This window comes from Lagopus leucura, unplaced genomic scaffold (assembly GCF_019238085.1).
Source record: "Lagopus leucura isolate 7727_CA_CO unplaced genomic scaffold, USGS_WTPT01 Super-Scaffold_100017, whole genome shotgun sequence".
Taxonomy (NCBI): domain Eukaryota; kingdom Metazoa; phylum Chordata; class Aves; order Galliformes; family Phasianidae; genus Lagopus; species Lagopus leucura.
The window spans coordinates 10961975-10980139 of NW_024962271.1; the positions used below are offsets into that span (position 1 = coordinate 10961975).

Consider the following 18165-nt stretch of genomic DNA (forward strand, 5'->3'; position numbering starts at 1 on the left):
AGGCAATGTAAATGTAGCTTGCTGACTGCGAGCAGCACATATTACAGGGTAACTCGCATCTGCCAAGTTGGTTGTCTGCTTGTCAGGCAGTTTCTGAGCCACAGCTGCTGTGTGCGTACTACTTGCTTTCTTGTTATGGGGAGAGAATGCATATTCAGTTTGTGCCTTGTCTAAACAGTAAAAGCAGCAGTTTTTCTCGCTCTAGTACTGGCACAATTACTATAAACTTTTTTGAAAGCTTGGGGCTGGATATAGACTGATGCCTGGAATTCCCTTGCTGGTGCCAGGGGCAGGCTGGGAAGTGCTGGCTGAAAACCTCCTCTTGGAGCTTTTGAGCTGGATGTGCTTTAGGCTTACAGCTGCATTCTTAGTTGAAGACTGAAATGTTCTGTATAATGCTGACTTTACATAGTGCAACTTCTGATGTGAAGGTACTTTGGCTTAGTGTTGCTTCCATACGTATGGTGCAAGTTAGTGTAAGGAAACTAATGGGAAACTAAATCTTGCTAAGTGTTGCAAATCTAGATTTAAAAAATATATATATTTTTTATTGCATGATGCTCATAGACTGGTCCTTAACTAGGAGTGTTTTTTTTTGTTTTGTTTTGTTTTTTTTCTTCCAGTCTTCATGAAGAAATCATTGACTTTTATAAGTATATGTCTCCCAGACATGAAGAAGAGAGAATGCGAATGGAAGTGGTGAACAGGATAGAAAACGTTATAAAGGAACTCTGGCCTAATGCAGATGTGAGTAGGACACTGTTCTGTTTGTTAAAATATAAAAGACAACATTTTGTGCCTGCTTAGTCTTTGAAGTTCTGGAAACACTGTTTATTCTTCTGTTTAAAAATAAATAAATAAATAAGGCTTTCTAGTCAAATAAGAGAGGTGATGTTTATTTCTATGGTAATATAGGTCAACATTTTATATCACACCTAAGAACAGAAAAGAACAAAGACAAGCTAGACCTGTAGTCAAAGAAAAGATGTAAGATATGGCAAAATAATGTTTAATCTCATTAATAATTATTAAGACGAAGGTGAATTTATCAGGCAGGCAGACATGCTTATACTGTACCACGTTTAAAAAAAAATAAATGAATTCTGAAACCCATAGCTGACTGAAAAAGTCTGCGGCAGGACTTCTAGTCCAAAGACCTGCAGTCTTGAATAAGTCTCTGAAGGTGGAATGCTAACAATGCCATGCTATGTAGACCATAACGGGCAGTTAAACTGAATTGAAATATCTTACAAATGTAAATTATCCAGGTTTCTGTACAGAAAAAAAACCAACTCTGCAGATCTTTTTACTATATATTGAGCTTTAAATCTCTAATGCCACTTTCCACTGAAGGTAGGTTTTTGCCAGTGCTTTGTTCAGCCGAAGCGAGTTTCTCCTCTGTATTTATGAGCTGTGTATTTATGGTTTGTTTTGTTTATAATAAATGATGGATTGAAGAGAAACTAGAAAAGCTTCTTTTACATCTCAAGAAATTTTTGTGGAGACACTGTTGGGTTTTTAGCATAATTGTTTCTGCTAACATGGTGATCATTTCCAGAATGCAGATTTGTAGCCTTAGTCATTTATCTACAGATAAATACAGATAACAGTAGCTGAAAATAAGGACTTGCTAACCAGAACAACAAACCAAATTCAGACAGTAAAATCTTTACTTTAAGGAATGCACTTTGATCCTGCCACAGTAGAAGGTAATGTTATGACATGAGTGACGTTAACCTGCTATTCATTTCAGATCTTCCTAACATTTTTTTTTGGGAAGTGTTTTCAGAGATTGGCAGAGTGACTACTGGAATTCAGTATGAGCTATCTGTATGTGTTTGTTTTAGTGTGTAAAATACACTGCTGTCTTCAAGGTAGTTCACGTGTTACAGACAGCATGTTAGTGATGTATATAATGTGGAAAGAGCACATCAGCCTCTTGACTGACTGTCATCAAAGCCTACCTCACAGAACTTCAGGGGCTCAGTGCGGTCAGTACTACACATTGGGTAATTTTCTCTTTGAGGAAAAAGCAGTAATTTTTCTAATGGAACTGTGCCAAACTGTGGTATATCTCACAGTGTTGTGTAGCTCTCCACTAACAGTGAGGAAGCAAGGATGTGTATCCTGTTCAAGAACAGGAGTGGTGGGATGCCACCGTGACAAGAAACACTGCTGGCTTTGAACAGTTCTTACTGTGATGCACCTTACCAGAGTCTTGTAGTGGTGAATTTCACCGAGAAAACACATTATTTTCAGCCTAGAAAAGATGCCACTGTTGTCCAGACAAGTTTATGTGCTGTAGGCTTACTAGCTTAATGGTGTGGGTGGATTTATTACTTGGGGATCTTTCTTTGTTACTGCCGGACTTTTGAACGGTGCACCAGAATTTACTGCTTTCCAGGGTGTTCTAACCATTTGTAGGACAGACGTAACCTGTGGAAGCTAGATCTTTGATTGATTGATTGATTAGATATATGACTTTGGGTTATTGAGAAAATATTTTTTATCTGTCTAACATACTGTTACTGGTTTTTTGAAGCCATAATCTTTTTAAGAACTGGAATTGTGCCAGCTTATAACCTGGCAATTACGGTAATGCCATTTTTCTAATACTTTACAGACCTGCTTGGGAACTAAGTGCTGAGCTTGACTTTTAACTTTGACAGCCATCTCTGATTTTCCAGTCTTTTCAGTTAATCACTAAACTTCTGAAAATCTTACTGGTTCAGTACTTCCAAAATCTGAGTACTGAGTACATGCTCTGAGAAGGTGGAGTGGCGTCTGGTCCAATGTCCTCTGCTGTAGCTGTAGTGTAAAGTGATTAGTTAATGTTTAAGCTGTTCGCTTTGACTGGTAGATGCAGCAAATCCAGCCAGAATAAACCTTCAAGTTAAACATAGACATTCAGCTTTGCGTATGTTGTAAAAATCTGATACCACGGGAAGTAAAATCAGACTTCATGAATCTAATTGTATAGAGATAGTGTGGAATGTGTGTGCACATTTTTTTTCTTTCCCCATTTTCCTGTTTCATGTCAGAAAAGGCTGAAAAAGCAGATGAAGAGGGGTAAAACTAGGTATCCTAAACTGTTACTTTATTTATAGAAGTTAGCAATTGTGTCATTTGCTCTCTTACTCAAGGGAATGTGCTTAGAAGGAAACATTCCTAGTAAGTGAGAACTGTTCTTGGCATCGGCAATGCTCTGGCCATAAGAAAGGCTTTAATTACACTGGAACTGAACAACCCAAAACATTAAATGAAGGCATTTAATGGAGGCACAACGGTTTTTGAGTAGTTGAATCTGAAAAGCTGAGTATTCAACAAGTGCTTCAATGGAGTTTAGGATGCATTTGTCATAGTGCCCTCAGCTTCATGTCTGAGTGTGTGGCCTCACTGAGGCAGTGTTGTGTACTTCATGCACTTCAATTATAAAAATACTATGACTGGAAATAGTAGGACTGTTTATTTTTGTAGACTTCAGAAAATTCATATTTTAACTTAATGATGCAGCAGAAAGAGGAATTTGAATTGGCTACGGATAGATTTGTTCTTTGTCCTGATGTGGGGATTTTGACAGGACAGAGTTCCCCATGTTTTGTGGGTTTCCAAGTTCAGTTCTGCACAGCGAGGACATATTTGGACATGTACCGTTGTGAAAGCTCCTTCAGGAACTCCGGAATCTGACTCGAACAAGTTTATGGCGATAAATACTGACAGCAGTAGGAGTCCATTGCAGTACTACAAAGTGCTGTCTTATGAAGGCGTGTTCTTACCTCTGTCTACACAGAATAAAAATAAAGTGAACAGTACTGGCACAGTGTGAAAACCAACACGTCTCTCATAATAGTATCCTGCATTTGGGATGCTTTTAATGTGAAAATGGCTATACAACTACTATGGATTGAATTCTACTTTGATAATAAAACTGAATCTTTTAAAACATCGGTTCTGATTTCCCCTCTCTTCCTCTTCCATCCCTGTAGTTTTGATGGATGAGAGAAGGATTGGAGTGTGGGTGTGGGTTTCTTTTATAATAGTTCAGTTTCTCATACTCCAAATTATTGTACAAGAGCAGATGTTCTCTCATTCCTTTCAGCAAAGGTCATATACGTTGTATCAGTAAGTTTATGAATATTTTCAGGGTTGTTTATTTAACAAGGGCTTTCTTTGCTGTTGAGTGGAACACACTCCTTTGTTTAGTAATGTGAAAGCATATTTGGACTTTCTTAACCCATCCACGATGTTTGCTTTATTATGAAAAAGTACTTTTCAGACTTCTTTAGTGGTGGAATAAAGCCTGATCTGCTGGCCCCAAACAGTTTGATAGAGTGCTTTTTTTAAAAAATTATCATAAGTTTAAAGTTATTTTTATTTTTATTGCATTCCTATCTTTAGCATGTCTTGTCTTTCTTCTTGTGTCAAGATCTGGTAAAATATTGATACTAGTGCAGTAACATCTCTTGCAATCTTTTGTACTGTGAGCAGCTATGGACTTTGAACATTAAGTTTACTGCAGTTACTGTGTGCTTTTTGTTGGCCTTAGGAATAAGAAAGGTTAAAGAGTGAGGTGATGCAAAATAATCAAGAGGAAGAATTTGTGTTCTGCTTCTTAACCTTTTAAAGTGTAAAAGCACTTATTTACAGAACATCATCTTTTCCTGTCTCCCTCTTTTCTTATCCCGAAGGGAAAAAATATGAAAAGTGGGTCACTTGATGTACACATAGGTGGAAATCAGGCTAGTTTGTGAGACTCATTAAGGCAGAATATGTAACTGTAAGGTGGCTCCAGGAAGTGCATCAGAAGACAGTCTAGTTGAAAATTAGTCCAAATGTGTAGATAACTTTCCTTTGAAGTCTCCCCAGTCCCCTCTGAGACTTGGATTGTGAGCCTGACCCCCGGTGAGGCTTGGTACATTAAAGAGATTGAGGTTTCGGACAGCTTGCAATACATACACAATGTTTTAAACTTACAGTGCTAATAAAAATCCAGCACAGTGAACTGAATCTGCATGATCATGTGACAGTCCCTGAAGCTATTTTGTTGTTGCTGTTTTAGAGAGAGTTGTGCTACCTGTATTTCAGGAAAAAAAACCAACAACAAAAACTATTAGGTTTAAATTTTTTATTATTTTAAGTATGCAAAGCAACAGAAATATATAAAGCTAAATTCTGAAAATGTGTTTAAAAACAGAAGGGTATACTTAAAGCAAAACAGAATTGATCTGACTTTTTTTTGTGTTGTCTTTTGTGTGTGTGTGTGTTCTGTCAGTCATCAGTGTTTTAAAATCATCTGGTTTATGGCTTTTGCCAAACTTGGTTATAGTAAAAATCCCGATATTAAAAAGTTTACTGGGAGAAAGGTTGAAGTCGTTAATGTTATTATCTGTGCTTTTGTAATCATTAACTATTTATACTACGTTAGGTATGTAAATGCTGTGGCAGAAAAGAGTGCTTTCTTTCATAACGTACCTGCTAGCAATACCTAATTCTGCCAATGGAGGGTAGCAGCAATCATCCTGTACAAGCAACTGTAGAAAATTTGTCTTCTGAAACCTGTAAGTCTGATTTCTTACGCACTGTTCTTGTGTTCCAGGTGCAGATATTTGGAAGTTTTAAAACTGGTTTATATTTACCTACAAGGTTAGTAATTTTGCTGTATAAATTTCATACAGGAGAAAGGATATCCTGTGGAATCTGTAGCCCTGTAGAGATTTTTCCAATATCCCAGTATCTGTTACTTGTGCATACATGTCCACACACTTCTTTTAATAAGAAAGGGTTGTGCCATTAATACTCTGCAGAATGTGCAGAAATCCAGTAATTAGTGCTACTAGCTGTAATACATCTATATAGGCTTCACATTAGCAGTAAAAGATCTGAATTACTACACTGTGGAAAAAAAAATCACAATTTTCTTTTCTTTTTGACTTTATTAAGAAACTGAACCAAAATAACAAGTCAACCTTCTTATAGAAAAGCCAAATTTCATCATCTAGAGATGAAGACATGTAGGGCTACCTTCTTAATGTTAGCATTGAAGATTAAAAATGTATATATCAATGTTGTACCGTTTCTTTTCCTTTATCTTCTTTTGTGAAATCTGTATAGTAGTTAACCTCTACCTTTTCAAAATCTGTTACTAGTTTTCATAAAGAAAATCATTGCTCTGTGACTTTATTGTCTTCTGTATAGAAATTTGTAAGTATTTTTGGCAATTAAATAGAAATAGAATCAAAGGCTTAAACGGCTGCAGGAAATAAAGGCATTTATGTAGCGTAAGTCTGAGATTAACATTTTAATTCAGTTCTGTAGATATGCCAAAATATTCTTTGGGAACATGAGAAATTAATATCCAGTACTGACTGTGAGTGATACCTGAGTCATCTCACCTTGTGATGTCAGATCATGAGGGTTACAACGTGAACTGTTGGAATCTAAAGAGTTGCAGAAACCTGAATTGGTCCTTTTTTTTTTTTGGTAAGAAGTTAGAAGGCCTACAAATATACATTGTTTTCATTCTTGGCCTCATTCTCGGCCTTTTCAAGATAGATTTTAAATGGGCTTAATTAAACTTGATTGTATACTGGTAATGCAAGAGATTCCTATCCACGTGACTAATAGCTATAGTTCTGTATGTATTTGCTTGACTGTTTTGAAGTTGATGGAATAACAAGAAAAGGTTTGTTGTTTTCTACTTGATTCCATATACTTTGTTTTCTCCATGTTGGTTTCAACTGAGTTTTTGGCGGACTGTGTTTTTAATTCTGTTAATCTGTGCTAGAATTTCTTTAATATCCTTTTACTTATACAAAATCTTTGGTATCAGTTATGTGATTGTTCTGCTGCTGGGTCTTTGTATTATCTTGCAGGTAATATGTTTCCTCAAGTGATGAGAGGGCTGCCTTTTCTTTCTTAATATACATAAGATGTCTCCTACTGCCTCCATCAGCATCACTGGTGTGTTAAACACTAGTTTAGTTAAAGTAAATTAGAAGAGAAGTGTTCAGCACCAATTCCTGCTCTCCAAGCAGGTTTAAACATGGTTATTGGAAACGTGCTGAATGCTACCTGTCCTTGTCAGCTAAATGGTATGCAGTTGAACTGGTGCTGAACTTGCCTGTTGCTGACATTAGTTGTTGTCAAGAGATGTTTCATCTAGTGCAGATGTAGTTTCTTTGAATGCCTTGAGGATGTTGAAGCATTGTTATTTGTGAATGAGCAAAGCTATGAAACCTACGTGGAGTAGAAGGGAGAAGGATAGGGGTAGTGTTATTACTTTTCTTTTTTTTTTTCTTTTTACTGTGTTCTGTTATGCAGTTCTCCATATTCCTGAAATGACCTTAGCTGTACTTAACTATAGGGTTATACACTCGCCTTCTTTGCATAGGAAATCAAGAAAAAAGACAAGAAAAAGAGTAATTGGGGTTTCAGCTCCTTGTGTAGCCAAATGAACATCAGCGTGCGTTGGCAGGAAGTTAGAGGGATGGAGATACTTCTTCAAGGAGCTGAGTTAATGAGTGAAGTTAACTAGAAGGTTTGATCTTATTTAACAGCTTGTTGCTTCCTGAAAAGTTGCCACGTTTTTCTCTCTCCTTCCCTGCTCCCTGTTGTTAGCACTACATGCCAGCTGCTTACCATGCGCCCACTTCGTTGCTGGGATCATGTGGAAAACAACCTTTGAGTTGTGAGGAGGCAGGAAATTACCCTCAGAGTGTGGGGTTTTGTTTTGTTTTGTTTTGCATGTGGAGGGAGAGGGGTTGAGTGGGTTTCTGCCAGGCTCATTAGTATATGAATTGATTTGCTGTAGGTTAGACAAATACCAGACTTGGACTAAAGAGGACAGGACTGTGCATCTGGGAGAGGAAGATGAGGAGCAGGGCTTTCCCTTTCAGTGTCTAGCTGTTAAATTGACTTTAATGATGAATGCAGCCCTTATATGATTCACAGTTATTTACCTTCTTGCTCTAAATTACTCTGGAGAAGCTGATCCCTCTCTGCTGACTGTGTGATGTGAGGAGATTCATGTCTGACTTGGGCAAGCCAGTTGATTGTACGTGTGTCAGCCCTCTGCTCTTGGTAATCTGAAATGTTCTTTATCTTCCCAAGCGTAAGAATTCACCCCCACCCCTTTCCAAAGAATATAAAGAATAAATTATTTGGCTAAGCTGCATTCCATCAGCTTACTTCTAGTTACATGTGGGTATCAATTGTCTGTCTTTTTGGTGTATTGGTCTTTTAATTTGAATGTATCTATGTCTTCTTTTCATTTCAGCGATATTGACTTAGTTGTGTTTGGAAAATGGGAGACGTTACCTCTTTGGACCCTGGAAGAAGCTCTTAGAAAGCACAATGTAGCAGATGAAAACTCAGTAAAGGTTTTAGATAAAGCAACTGTAAGTTTGGGAAAAGAAGGGTATTTCCTTTTTTAAACTAAATTTCTAGACTAAGGAGGATCGTGTTAAAAGGATAAATACTCATAAGCAGAAGCTACTTCACATCAAAATAGAAACTTTTTATTTAATGATGGTTTAAGTTCTGACAAAATAATTGGTGGTGTTCCAAGAAAACATTTCGTCTATTGGGAAAAAGTCTTTAGAGTTTCCACACAGCACAGCATATGCTTGCATTCAAGTATGGTTATGCTAGTCATTGAGGTGAATTAATGAGATCAAACTTGTAAATTTCTGGACAGAATTTGTAGTAAGTAAGTGAAATATATGTATTTTTTATTGTAAGTAAGCAGACATAATATGCTTTCATATAGAATTAATGAGTACAGTATAAGTATTGCATAAATATTTAATGGTATTTCTTGTGCAGGATGGGATTAATTCTATTCTGACTTCCTCCCTTTTGCTTGTTGTAAGACTGTGGTAAGGGTGTTGAAGTTTAAGCAGATGTCTGACTGCTGTCATTAGTGAAAGACATAATTTAGAAATCATGCAGGTGGAGATACAGTAGAGCGCTCTCAATACCTTCTGCTTCTTGTTTAAAGATAACATTGCTGAGGAATCTGTGTGTTTTCTTAGGAGTATGTCTGTTACCATTTATTTCTTAAGCGTTTGTCTCCCTCTGCTGTTTGTTTCTCCTGCTAGAGCTGCGCTGCACCAGAAACTGGCTAAAACTAATGTAAAGTAAATAACTTTGAAGCTGCAGTGTTATGTTTTGTTAAAACAGTGTAGTGAACTGAAAACAACATATATGAGTTAAGAAAAGCAAAATTTGAACAGGTAGGCAGTGTGTGTCCATAACTAGTTAGGAGACCTGTTTTTTTAATTTGCCTTCTCCATGAATTCATAAGATATATTGGTTTTATTGATGCATAGCATTAAGAATGAAAACAAACGTGTGTTGGAAGTGTGTTGACTTAATCTGTCTTTCTTTTGCAGGTACCTATTATTAAACTGACAGATTCCTTCACGGAAGTAAAAGTTGATATCAGTTTTAATGTACAGAATGGGGTTAAAGCAGCACAGCTCATCAAAGATTTTATCAAGGTTAGGCAATACTGTGATAGGGCTATAGAGCTCTATATTCATGTGGTGACTTAATTTGTTTTACTTTGAGCTGCATCCTTACTGCAGATATGTATTCACAGTTAGTTTTTGTTGTCTGGTAGTACTGCATGTAATTCTTAGGTTTATTGCCATCAAATACATGAAAAGAGTAAAATGTACAAAGGGAATACATATGGAAATGTTACAGTGGTACAGTGACTAATGAAAATGCACTAATACTGACTTTGAATGTTCTCTCTTTTAACTGTGGTTCCGTGAACATAAAATCAGTAGTGCTCTGCAGTCTTGTAGCAGGTAGGAATAATCTTGGTCTCGATTGAATATCGTTCCAGTATACAAATGCTGATAAAGTTAGACACAGCAAGTTATGGTTCAGGAGTTCCCTGATAGCTGTCTCATGGATCCTATTACCTTTTGGCTTTTTTCTCCATGTGTTGGATGTATTACAGTATCTGGATATTACAGTGTCTTTATATACTTCTTGCTATTCGGTGTATGGGACGCTTGTGGTAGATGTTTTATCAAAATAGTAGAAAATGTTACTTGGATTTTCATGTTCTGTGTAAGGATATGAAGTGCAGTCTCATTTTGGTGATGTGGTATTGATTTTCTACTGCTAAGTGCTTTGTTTTGTTTTTAGCCTAACAATAAGAAAAAGTATTTCAGTAGTTAAATAAGCAAAACTCCTTTGGGAAAATCTGTAAGTCTGAGTAAAGCAAGCACTGTAAATCAAAATGATTAGAAATCATGTACATCTGTCTTGATAATGTCATTGAGTTGCAAGGTAACTTCCAAGTATTGGGGGATTTTCTCAGTTGCTGATGAGCTAGATGTATGGAGTTCAACTTGTTAATTGTTCATTCTTTTATGTATATATAGTAGTAAGTATGAAAGTAACTCAATTTGCTTCTATGCTGTCTTCTACTTAAACCTACAGAACTTCTATAGCAGAAAAAAAATCTTTATTCTTTGCTCAATTTTGGCATAATAGCCTTGAGTACTTGTCTGTCTAGTCCTGTCTGTGTGTGCTTACATAAACCTTCCTCATAAAATTTGTATATGTGCGGCTTTTTAGCATCAGCTGTTTGTATGCATCAGGGTATCCTGAAACTTTTGTTCTTCTTTTTCAGAAATACCCTGTATTACCATATCTAGTTTTAGTATTGAAACAGTTCCTGTTGCAGAGGGACCTTAATGAAGTATTCACAGGTGGAATTGGTTCTTACAGTCTTTTTTTAATGGCTGTCAGTTTCCTTCAGGTAAGCTTAATGAAATCTATTATCTGTTGATGCTAATGGGCATATATTAAAGAGTTTAATTGCTAAACTTAATAATTTAATCCCTTTTGTTTGTGGTTTTGCACTCCCTTTTCATTTATAATAGTCACATCGCAGCTGTCTTCTCTTCTGTCTTCCATACTGCGAGGACATGTTTGGAACATCCATTAGTGTATTGATACCAGGTCTGGAGCGTGGTACTGCTAGTGTTAGGCACAGCTGTTCTTTGTAACACTTGGTTTCAAGATCATACATTCTGCATATAGTTAAATGAATACAACAGAATTTTATTTGCTTGTTTTGGTTTTTCACCTGGAAGAGAATAAAGATTTTACTGTCTGTTAAATACTAGAGAACAGAATTCGTAAGCTAAATCCATGTTGTTATTTTGGGCTGAGAAAACACTTTGCGGAGGTACAAAGTAGCAAGTTCTCTCTTTTAGCCTCGTTTTTTTTCTTGTGTTTAATCTTACTCCTTAACTACGTGTGTACACTATGTGTGTGTGTATATTTGTACTTTTTCACACTGTAGTTACTTCTAAACCTGACCCTTGAGCTGGAGATCAGTGTTTGCTCAGTGCAATTTTCAGTTGACAGCCAAGCAGAAAAGAAATGAACGTAACAGGCATATCTTTCTGAAACAAACCCAAACCTCTCCCTTTCCCATTTTTTAAAAACTGTAACTAGTGGCATCTCCATTTGCAAAAACTGATCCAGTCAGGTTTTATAACAATTACAAAACCAATCTGTAATCTCTTAGGCTGCGTGCCTAACAGTAAGGGGTTTATTTCTATAGCTTTGTAGATTGAAATCCTGTATTTGTATTAAAAACCCAGGTTTTTGAAGATCAAATTGATTCTGGAGCATTCTTTTTTTTGTGTGTGTGCTCTGCCATTGGCACTGAAGTTGACTTACTGAACTGAAAGTTCAAATACAAAGTATATAAATGTTAGAAACGCCTTTAACATTCAAATATAAAGGCAGAAATACTTGCCAGCCTTATTGTAAAGAGGTAATGAGTTTATAAAAGCTTTGATTACATCTTGTTTCAAAGAGGCAGGACAGCTTTATCAAGAATGGTTGTTACATTCAGATATGTCTGCTTTATTATTATGTGTTACTTATATTTCAACGCGCTTGCCTTGAATTAGAAAATAATATAAAGGTAAACAGAAGAGGACTTGCGGGCATTTGAAGTATTAAGAACATTATTTTTTTCTTCTCTTCTTAATAGCTGCATCCCAGAGAAGATGCCTGCACACCCAATGCCAACTATGGTGTTCTTTTAATAGAGTTTTTTGAATTGTATGGACGTCACTTCAATTATCTGAAGACTGGAATCCGAATAAAGGATGGTGGCTCTTACGTTGCCAAAGACGAAGTGCAAAAAAGCATGCTAGATGGCTATAGACCATCCATGCTGTATATTGAAGATCCATTACAGCCAGGTATCCTCACAAACCATGCTTTTCTGTGTTGACGAAGAGAATGCTAAATTCAGGAGTTAAACCAAGGAATAGTGTAGTGACCACCAAAAATCTTAAGAAATTGCTTGTGTCTGAGAGCACAAGATGCACTCAATGTTGTGATTTTATTTATTTATTTGTTTATTTATTTTAAATGCTCCTAGCAAATTCTGTCTTGCTATCCAAGAGTGTGCCTGTGCTTCTGTCAGGAAATATAAGTATAAAAAGGCACACCAAACAACTTTTCAGCCCTCAAGAGTTGTGACAGCGATACAGCTGCAGGAATGCAGGCACGAATACGGGCTGGCTGTGTGTGCATACCTCCCTTCCAAGCCTGTGCCTGCCTCTGTCGCAGTTGCACCTTCCTGCTTCACAGTATATGCTTATGCCCATTCTTCTCATTCACAGAATCACAGAATTGTAGGGCTTGGAAAGGACCTCTGGTGATCATCTTGTCCAGCCCCTTCTCTGTGGTTCTTTAGCAATTGTAATCTGTCTTTTTATGTTAAATTCAGTTGTTAACATGAATGCTGGACTCCAAAGTGGCAAATGAAGTGCTGTTTTAGAAAAGAGTGTACGTTCGTCCAATCTGTCGCCCAAGATAGTACTGTTACATTTGTAGTACATGCAGCACCTGATTTTTATTTCTATTTGTATTTTTATTCCTGTACTGAGCTTTTACTCTTTTTGGCTTCCGTACATGTAAATATCTGTAGTAGTCTTGTACTGTAAACGTTTAACTGTAGTGAGATGGAACTTAAGGACAGTTAAAAAAATCAAAAACAAAAAAACATAACTGTCCCCTGTCGGAAAGCAGATAATCATGGTTTCAGTTTCACATATTCATTTATATTCTTATTTTAAGGTAATGACGTTGGCAGGAGTTCATATGGTGCCATGCAAGTGAAACAGGCTTTTGATTATGCCTATGTTGTTTTGAGCCATGCAGTTTCCCCAATAGCTAAATATTATCCCAACAACGAAACTGAAAGGTAAATTTTATGAGTCTAAATCTCAGACATTGATTGCTTATGTTCTTGTGTACCTGAAATTAACTGTTTGGAGTTTTTTCTTTTCTCCTGGTTTACAGTATATTAGGTAGAATCATTAGAGTAACACAAGAAGTGGCCACCTACAGAGACTGGATATCAAAGCAGTGGGGAATGCAAAGTAGGACTGACTCTTCGTGTAATGGTAAGATTTGACTAAGCATACAGGATAGAGTTCCTGTACATTTTGATTATGTGCCTTTTTTTGTTGCTTCTGCTCCACATAAGGTGATGCATACATCTTAATATAAGTTTATTTGCAAAGTGAAGATGGATTTTCTTGTGTTTTCACCCAGAAAATTTAAACTTCTGCAAGAAAGGTTATATCATAGCATCACTGTTCTACAGTGTTAGATTTGGTCAGTATGGAAGTCTGTAAACAGTGCTGGCTTGCGAAACTAAGCTCCTGACAAACATGAGATTTAAATCACATGTTGTTATTGTCACACTTCCTTTGTGGATAGTGTTTGAAAAGTAATTATTAGGAATGCTAGTTAAAATCCAAATCTTTACCTTTTGTTCAGCTTTTATTTTTAATGTTTAACATAATGTCTATCTACAGAAGCAGTATTTAAACAAGAATTGACCATATAAGTAAAATAAGTCTTTAAAACAGAAATAAGACTTGTGATTGATGTTTTGTTATTACTAACAAATGGAAACACGCAAGGTCTATATAGAGATCTTGTTGAAAAGTGTATTTTAAAATAATCTTTGTTTTCATTGCCCAGTAACAAGTTGTCACTCTCTTTGGGTGTAGGTGTATGTGCTAGCTGGAAATTTTCAAATTAATTACAGTACTCTACAATTAATTTTAGAATGTTAGCTACCAGAAGTCTTCTCCAGTTAGCCATTAAATCAGAGAAGACACACAAATACTGGTCTTCAGGCTAGGCTGGGGTTTTATTTGTTTTTAAAGATATTTTTAGTGATTTCCCCAATGGCCCCCAGCGGGCCATTTCTGTTTTACCTCTCTGTAGATCTCTGTGGCACTGCTGTACCACTGGCAATGGCAGTCAACCGCAGTTTGGTCCTGCAAGCTCCGTAGCATGACTTATCTGCCTCTTGAGACGTATGAAGCTGTATATAAATAAAGCTAGTGGTGCAATAAACGTGTATTACATAATTCTATTAGAAAGCCAGTTCAATCTAAGTTGTCCAGAAAAGCCTGACAGCCTTTAATGTGGATACTGATTACTGGGAAAGAAGCAGAGGTAACTCCAAGGTGCAATGTATGGGACAAAGCAATTATTTAGTAATAATACCCTTATATTAGGAAGGTAATGGTGACAGTTGCAACGTTCACCTGGCAGGTTTAGTTTAGATTAAAGTTCTGATTCTTTTTATTTATTAAAGTAGAAGTTAAGAAATAAGAGTTCTTTGTCTTGTATTTTCAGTTGAGGGAGTTATACAAAGCCAATGAGAGTTAGTTGAAGTTCTTATGACCCTAGCAGCTCCAGTAGGAGCTTCAACTCCAGCTAGGAGTTGCTGAATGCTGAGTGCATAGGAACAGTATTTAGACCTAAAATAAAGCTAAATATAGAGCGCTGTTTAAGCATGCTATAAAGCACTTCTATTAATCCACACATCTGGGCTCTGTTGACTTCCCTCTTCCACGCCTCATCTCTCCTTCATCCTGAACTGTGGGTAATGCTTGGTTGTTCTCATAGTGTACAAGAATGGATCTTGTCAGTAATCCACCGTAGTCTCTGCAAAGTATTTTTGCTGCATGCAGTACACACACACAAACATACAAATGTGCTTGCATGTATTAAAAGTATGTACAGACAGATGTGTGTCTGTGTCCTGCTGGATGTAATAGATACATAATACCTGAATGGGTGCATATATTGAAAGAGATAATAATTAATGTCACTTAATGTATATTGATGCTTCTGTCTCATTTTTAATAGGTAACGGAGTAACCCTGATAGTAGATAATCAGCAACTAGACAAATGCAACAATAATCTCGCTGAAGAGAATGAAGCACTGGGAAAACCTAGAAATAAAACTTCAGAAACACTTAGTAAACATTCTTCAAATTCTTCATCAGGTCCCTTATCATCGTCGTCATCTACACTGTCCAGCTCTAGTGATGTAGTAAGTTGGAGGTTTTCTGCATTTTGATTTTAAACTGTTCTCTTTATTGGTGTTGCCACAGAGGACGTTTGGAAAGCATAGAACCAGAGTTCAGTATTTCATCCAGAATCCTAACCTGCGTAAATGTCCCCTCTTATGCAGTTCTTGGACACGTAAATTGCAGTGTGTTTTTTGACACCTTGCATATAAGGAAGTCAGTGCAGTAGATACAAAGCTTCATAGCCCTTTTTTATCTCTGTATTTTTTAAAAAGACTGGTAGTCCTGATCTGTACACTTAAAAAAAAATTAGAATAGAAAATAAATCTGTTTGAATGAGATTTCTATTTAAAAAATAATAAATGAAAAATATTAGATTCCAACACTGGAATCATGAACCAATATGCTTTAACATCAATCTGTTTAGTCAGTAAGAATTCTGAACTGAAACTTTAATAAACAACATTTCAAGTTTCATCCATTGCTAGCTTTATTTCTAAGGGAAAACTCACTCACTTAAAGAAAAACATATTTGTTCTTAAGAAAAACTCACTTATACTTTACATTTCCCTGAAGGATTCTGATGGAACACCTTGCAAAACCTCTAAGCAATTGAGTTGTCGCCAGCCTACAACAAACAGAGTGGGGTCACAAGAAGTATCACTGGAATCCTCCCAGTCAAGTGGGAAAACACAAAGCAGCCAAACAGGCAATACATCCAGCAACACGAACAAATCTCAGGTTTGTGAAATGTTTAAATGTTACAGCACATACCCTCTATGGAGGGATAGTTTGTTCTGGAAAGAAAAATTGTGTTTTTCTCCTTTGTTCCACTAGAAAACTGTTTGCATTCAAGTCATCCAGTTGTCTTTCTAGCTTAGTTTTGTGCTTTTTCCAGGCTTAAACATAATGACAGTAGGATTGACTTTATTTTGGGAAGTCTAGACTAGTTAGAAGTACGTGTTTGTGTTGTAAAAATCTTTTTCGCAAAAATTTTGTCAGTCCATTCTTAACTGCAAAGCATGAGAAATAATTGGACTTGTGTGTGCTTCAGTAAATAACAGTAAGCAAAAATGTGTGTGTAAAACAATGACTGACTGCTGTGTTAGCTGTTGATCTCTGCTGAAATGCCTTTTAGTAAAGGAGATAAAGATGCTTGCTGGTACATGAAATTCCTTCTCCTTTCCCCTTAAATTCGGATATCTCTGTGGTGAGACCTAACAGCTTATGCACCAGGGGATTTATCTTTTTGAAAAACACTTTGGTGACAGCTCAGTAATCTGGAAACACAGTGTGCCTCTATATTCAGTATACCTCTGAATATATGCAGGTCAAATTTTTCTACTTCTTCAGAACTTAGGACTATTTTAATGGGTGAAAAATAGTCTGGAACCTAGTGTAATGTTCCTGAAAAGTAAATTTGACGACTTGCTGCCTCCTGTTTGCTGATGTTCTCTAGCTAAGAATGAGACAGTTTAAACAAACAGGCCTTAGACATACCATTCATGTATGTTTGTGTTATTGCACAGAGCCAGCTGTGGTACTGGCAGGTGAACACACACAACCTGAGGTACTGTACATCTGCAGAAAGATGTGATGTGAAATTAGTCTTGATCTTAAAGGAATGTTGTCTTAATTTGCGCAGATTATGAGATTTGAGCAATCTTCATCTCTTCTCGGATTATGGAGTTCTGTTTCTATATAACACGTTTCAGATGGGTGCACAGTGGGTGAAATAGAGCAGCTCTATCATTTTCAACATTCAGAGTGCTGTATTCTTCACTCTGTTGACGTGTGGTTTGGATCTAGAGATGAGATTTGTTTGCAGTTGGCAAAATGAAAGATTTGTGGTTTCATTCTGCCGCTCAAACAATGGCCCAGCTTCTGCCTTGCCAGTTCCTTTGTGGACTCATTTTCATGAGCTGATGTCCTTGTTATCCCCAGATAAGATTGTGTAATCGCCACGCTTTCTTCTTACCATGGACTTACTGGGCCCTCTTTCTCTTTGCAGCATGGATCTGCACGGTTATTCCGCTCGTCTAACAAAGGCTTCCAAGGTCCAGCAAATTCAAGCCACGGTACCTCAGTCACAAACAAACAACATCAAGGCAGCAAATCACACCATCAGTATTTCCATGGCAAAAAGAGGAAACACAAGAGGGATGCAGCCCTTTCAGACCTTTGTAGATAGTTGCCTATTTTATGACTGTTCTTCTGTGTGCAATGATCTCATGCTACAGGATAGTTTGATAGTGACTCCTTGGATCTCTTCCGGAGCTTCAGACTGTTCGGACATTGATTAGCAACTGCATTTTTTTTTCCCAGCTCGCCACGGAACGGATCATGAAGATTGATCACTGCAAAAATAAAAAATAATAATTAAGAAAAAAAATAAAAAAAAAAGAAAAATAGAAAAAAAAAATAAAGAAAAAAAAATTAAAAAGAACAAAAAATTTTAAAAGGAAAAAAAAAAAAAAAAGGAAAAAGTCTGCTCATTTGAAAAGTCATATGCTACAACAGGGTCATTTAGGATATAAAAGCTTGAATGTAAAATAAATGTATTTCCCATCAGCTCATGCTGACCTGTAGGGGTAGTACTCAGTGTGTCTAAGGGGTGGTTAACAAAACACAGAAAATAGGAAAAGAATAAAAAGGCAAAAATTGTATTTTGAGGGAAACCCAGCCTTTAAACGTGAAAGTAATTTGTGCATGATTTTTTTATTATTTTTGCATATACTTACCATTTTATTGTGTATATATAGATGACCATATAGG

The 18165-nt window shown here is 36.6% G+C and overlaps 1 protein-coding gene across 1 annotated transcript in view; it reads left to right on the forward strand.

The window, feature by feature from the left end:
* TENT4B (terminal nucleotidyltransferase 4B) overlaps positions 1-17787 on the forward strand; it is a 35419-nt gene extending 17632 nt beyond the window's left edge. Inside the window, exons 2-12 of the mRNA XM_042877133.1 lie at positions 624-747; positions 5597-5643; positions 8276-8396; positions 9393-9500; positions 10652-10780; positions 12032-12245; positions 13129-13255; positions 13354-13457; positions 15226-15413; positions 15967-16131; positions 17402-17787. Coding sequence (XP_042733067.1) covers positions 624-747; positions 5597-5643; positions 8276-8396; positions 9393-9500; positions 10652-10780; positions 12032-12245; positions 13129-13255; positions 13354-13457; positions 15226-15413; positions 15967-16131; positions 17402-17581 — 1507 coding nt within the window. The 3' untranslated portion in view covers positions 17582-17787. The remainder of the gene's footprint in view (positions 1-623; positions 748-5596; positions 5644-8275; positions 8397-9392; positions 9501-10651; positions 10781-12031; positions 12246-13128; positions 13256-13353; positions 13458-15225; positions 15414-15966; positions 16132-17401) is intronic.
* The last annotated feature ends 378 nt before the right edge of the window (positions 17788-18165 follow it).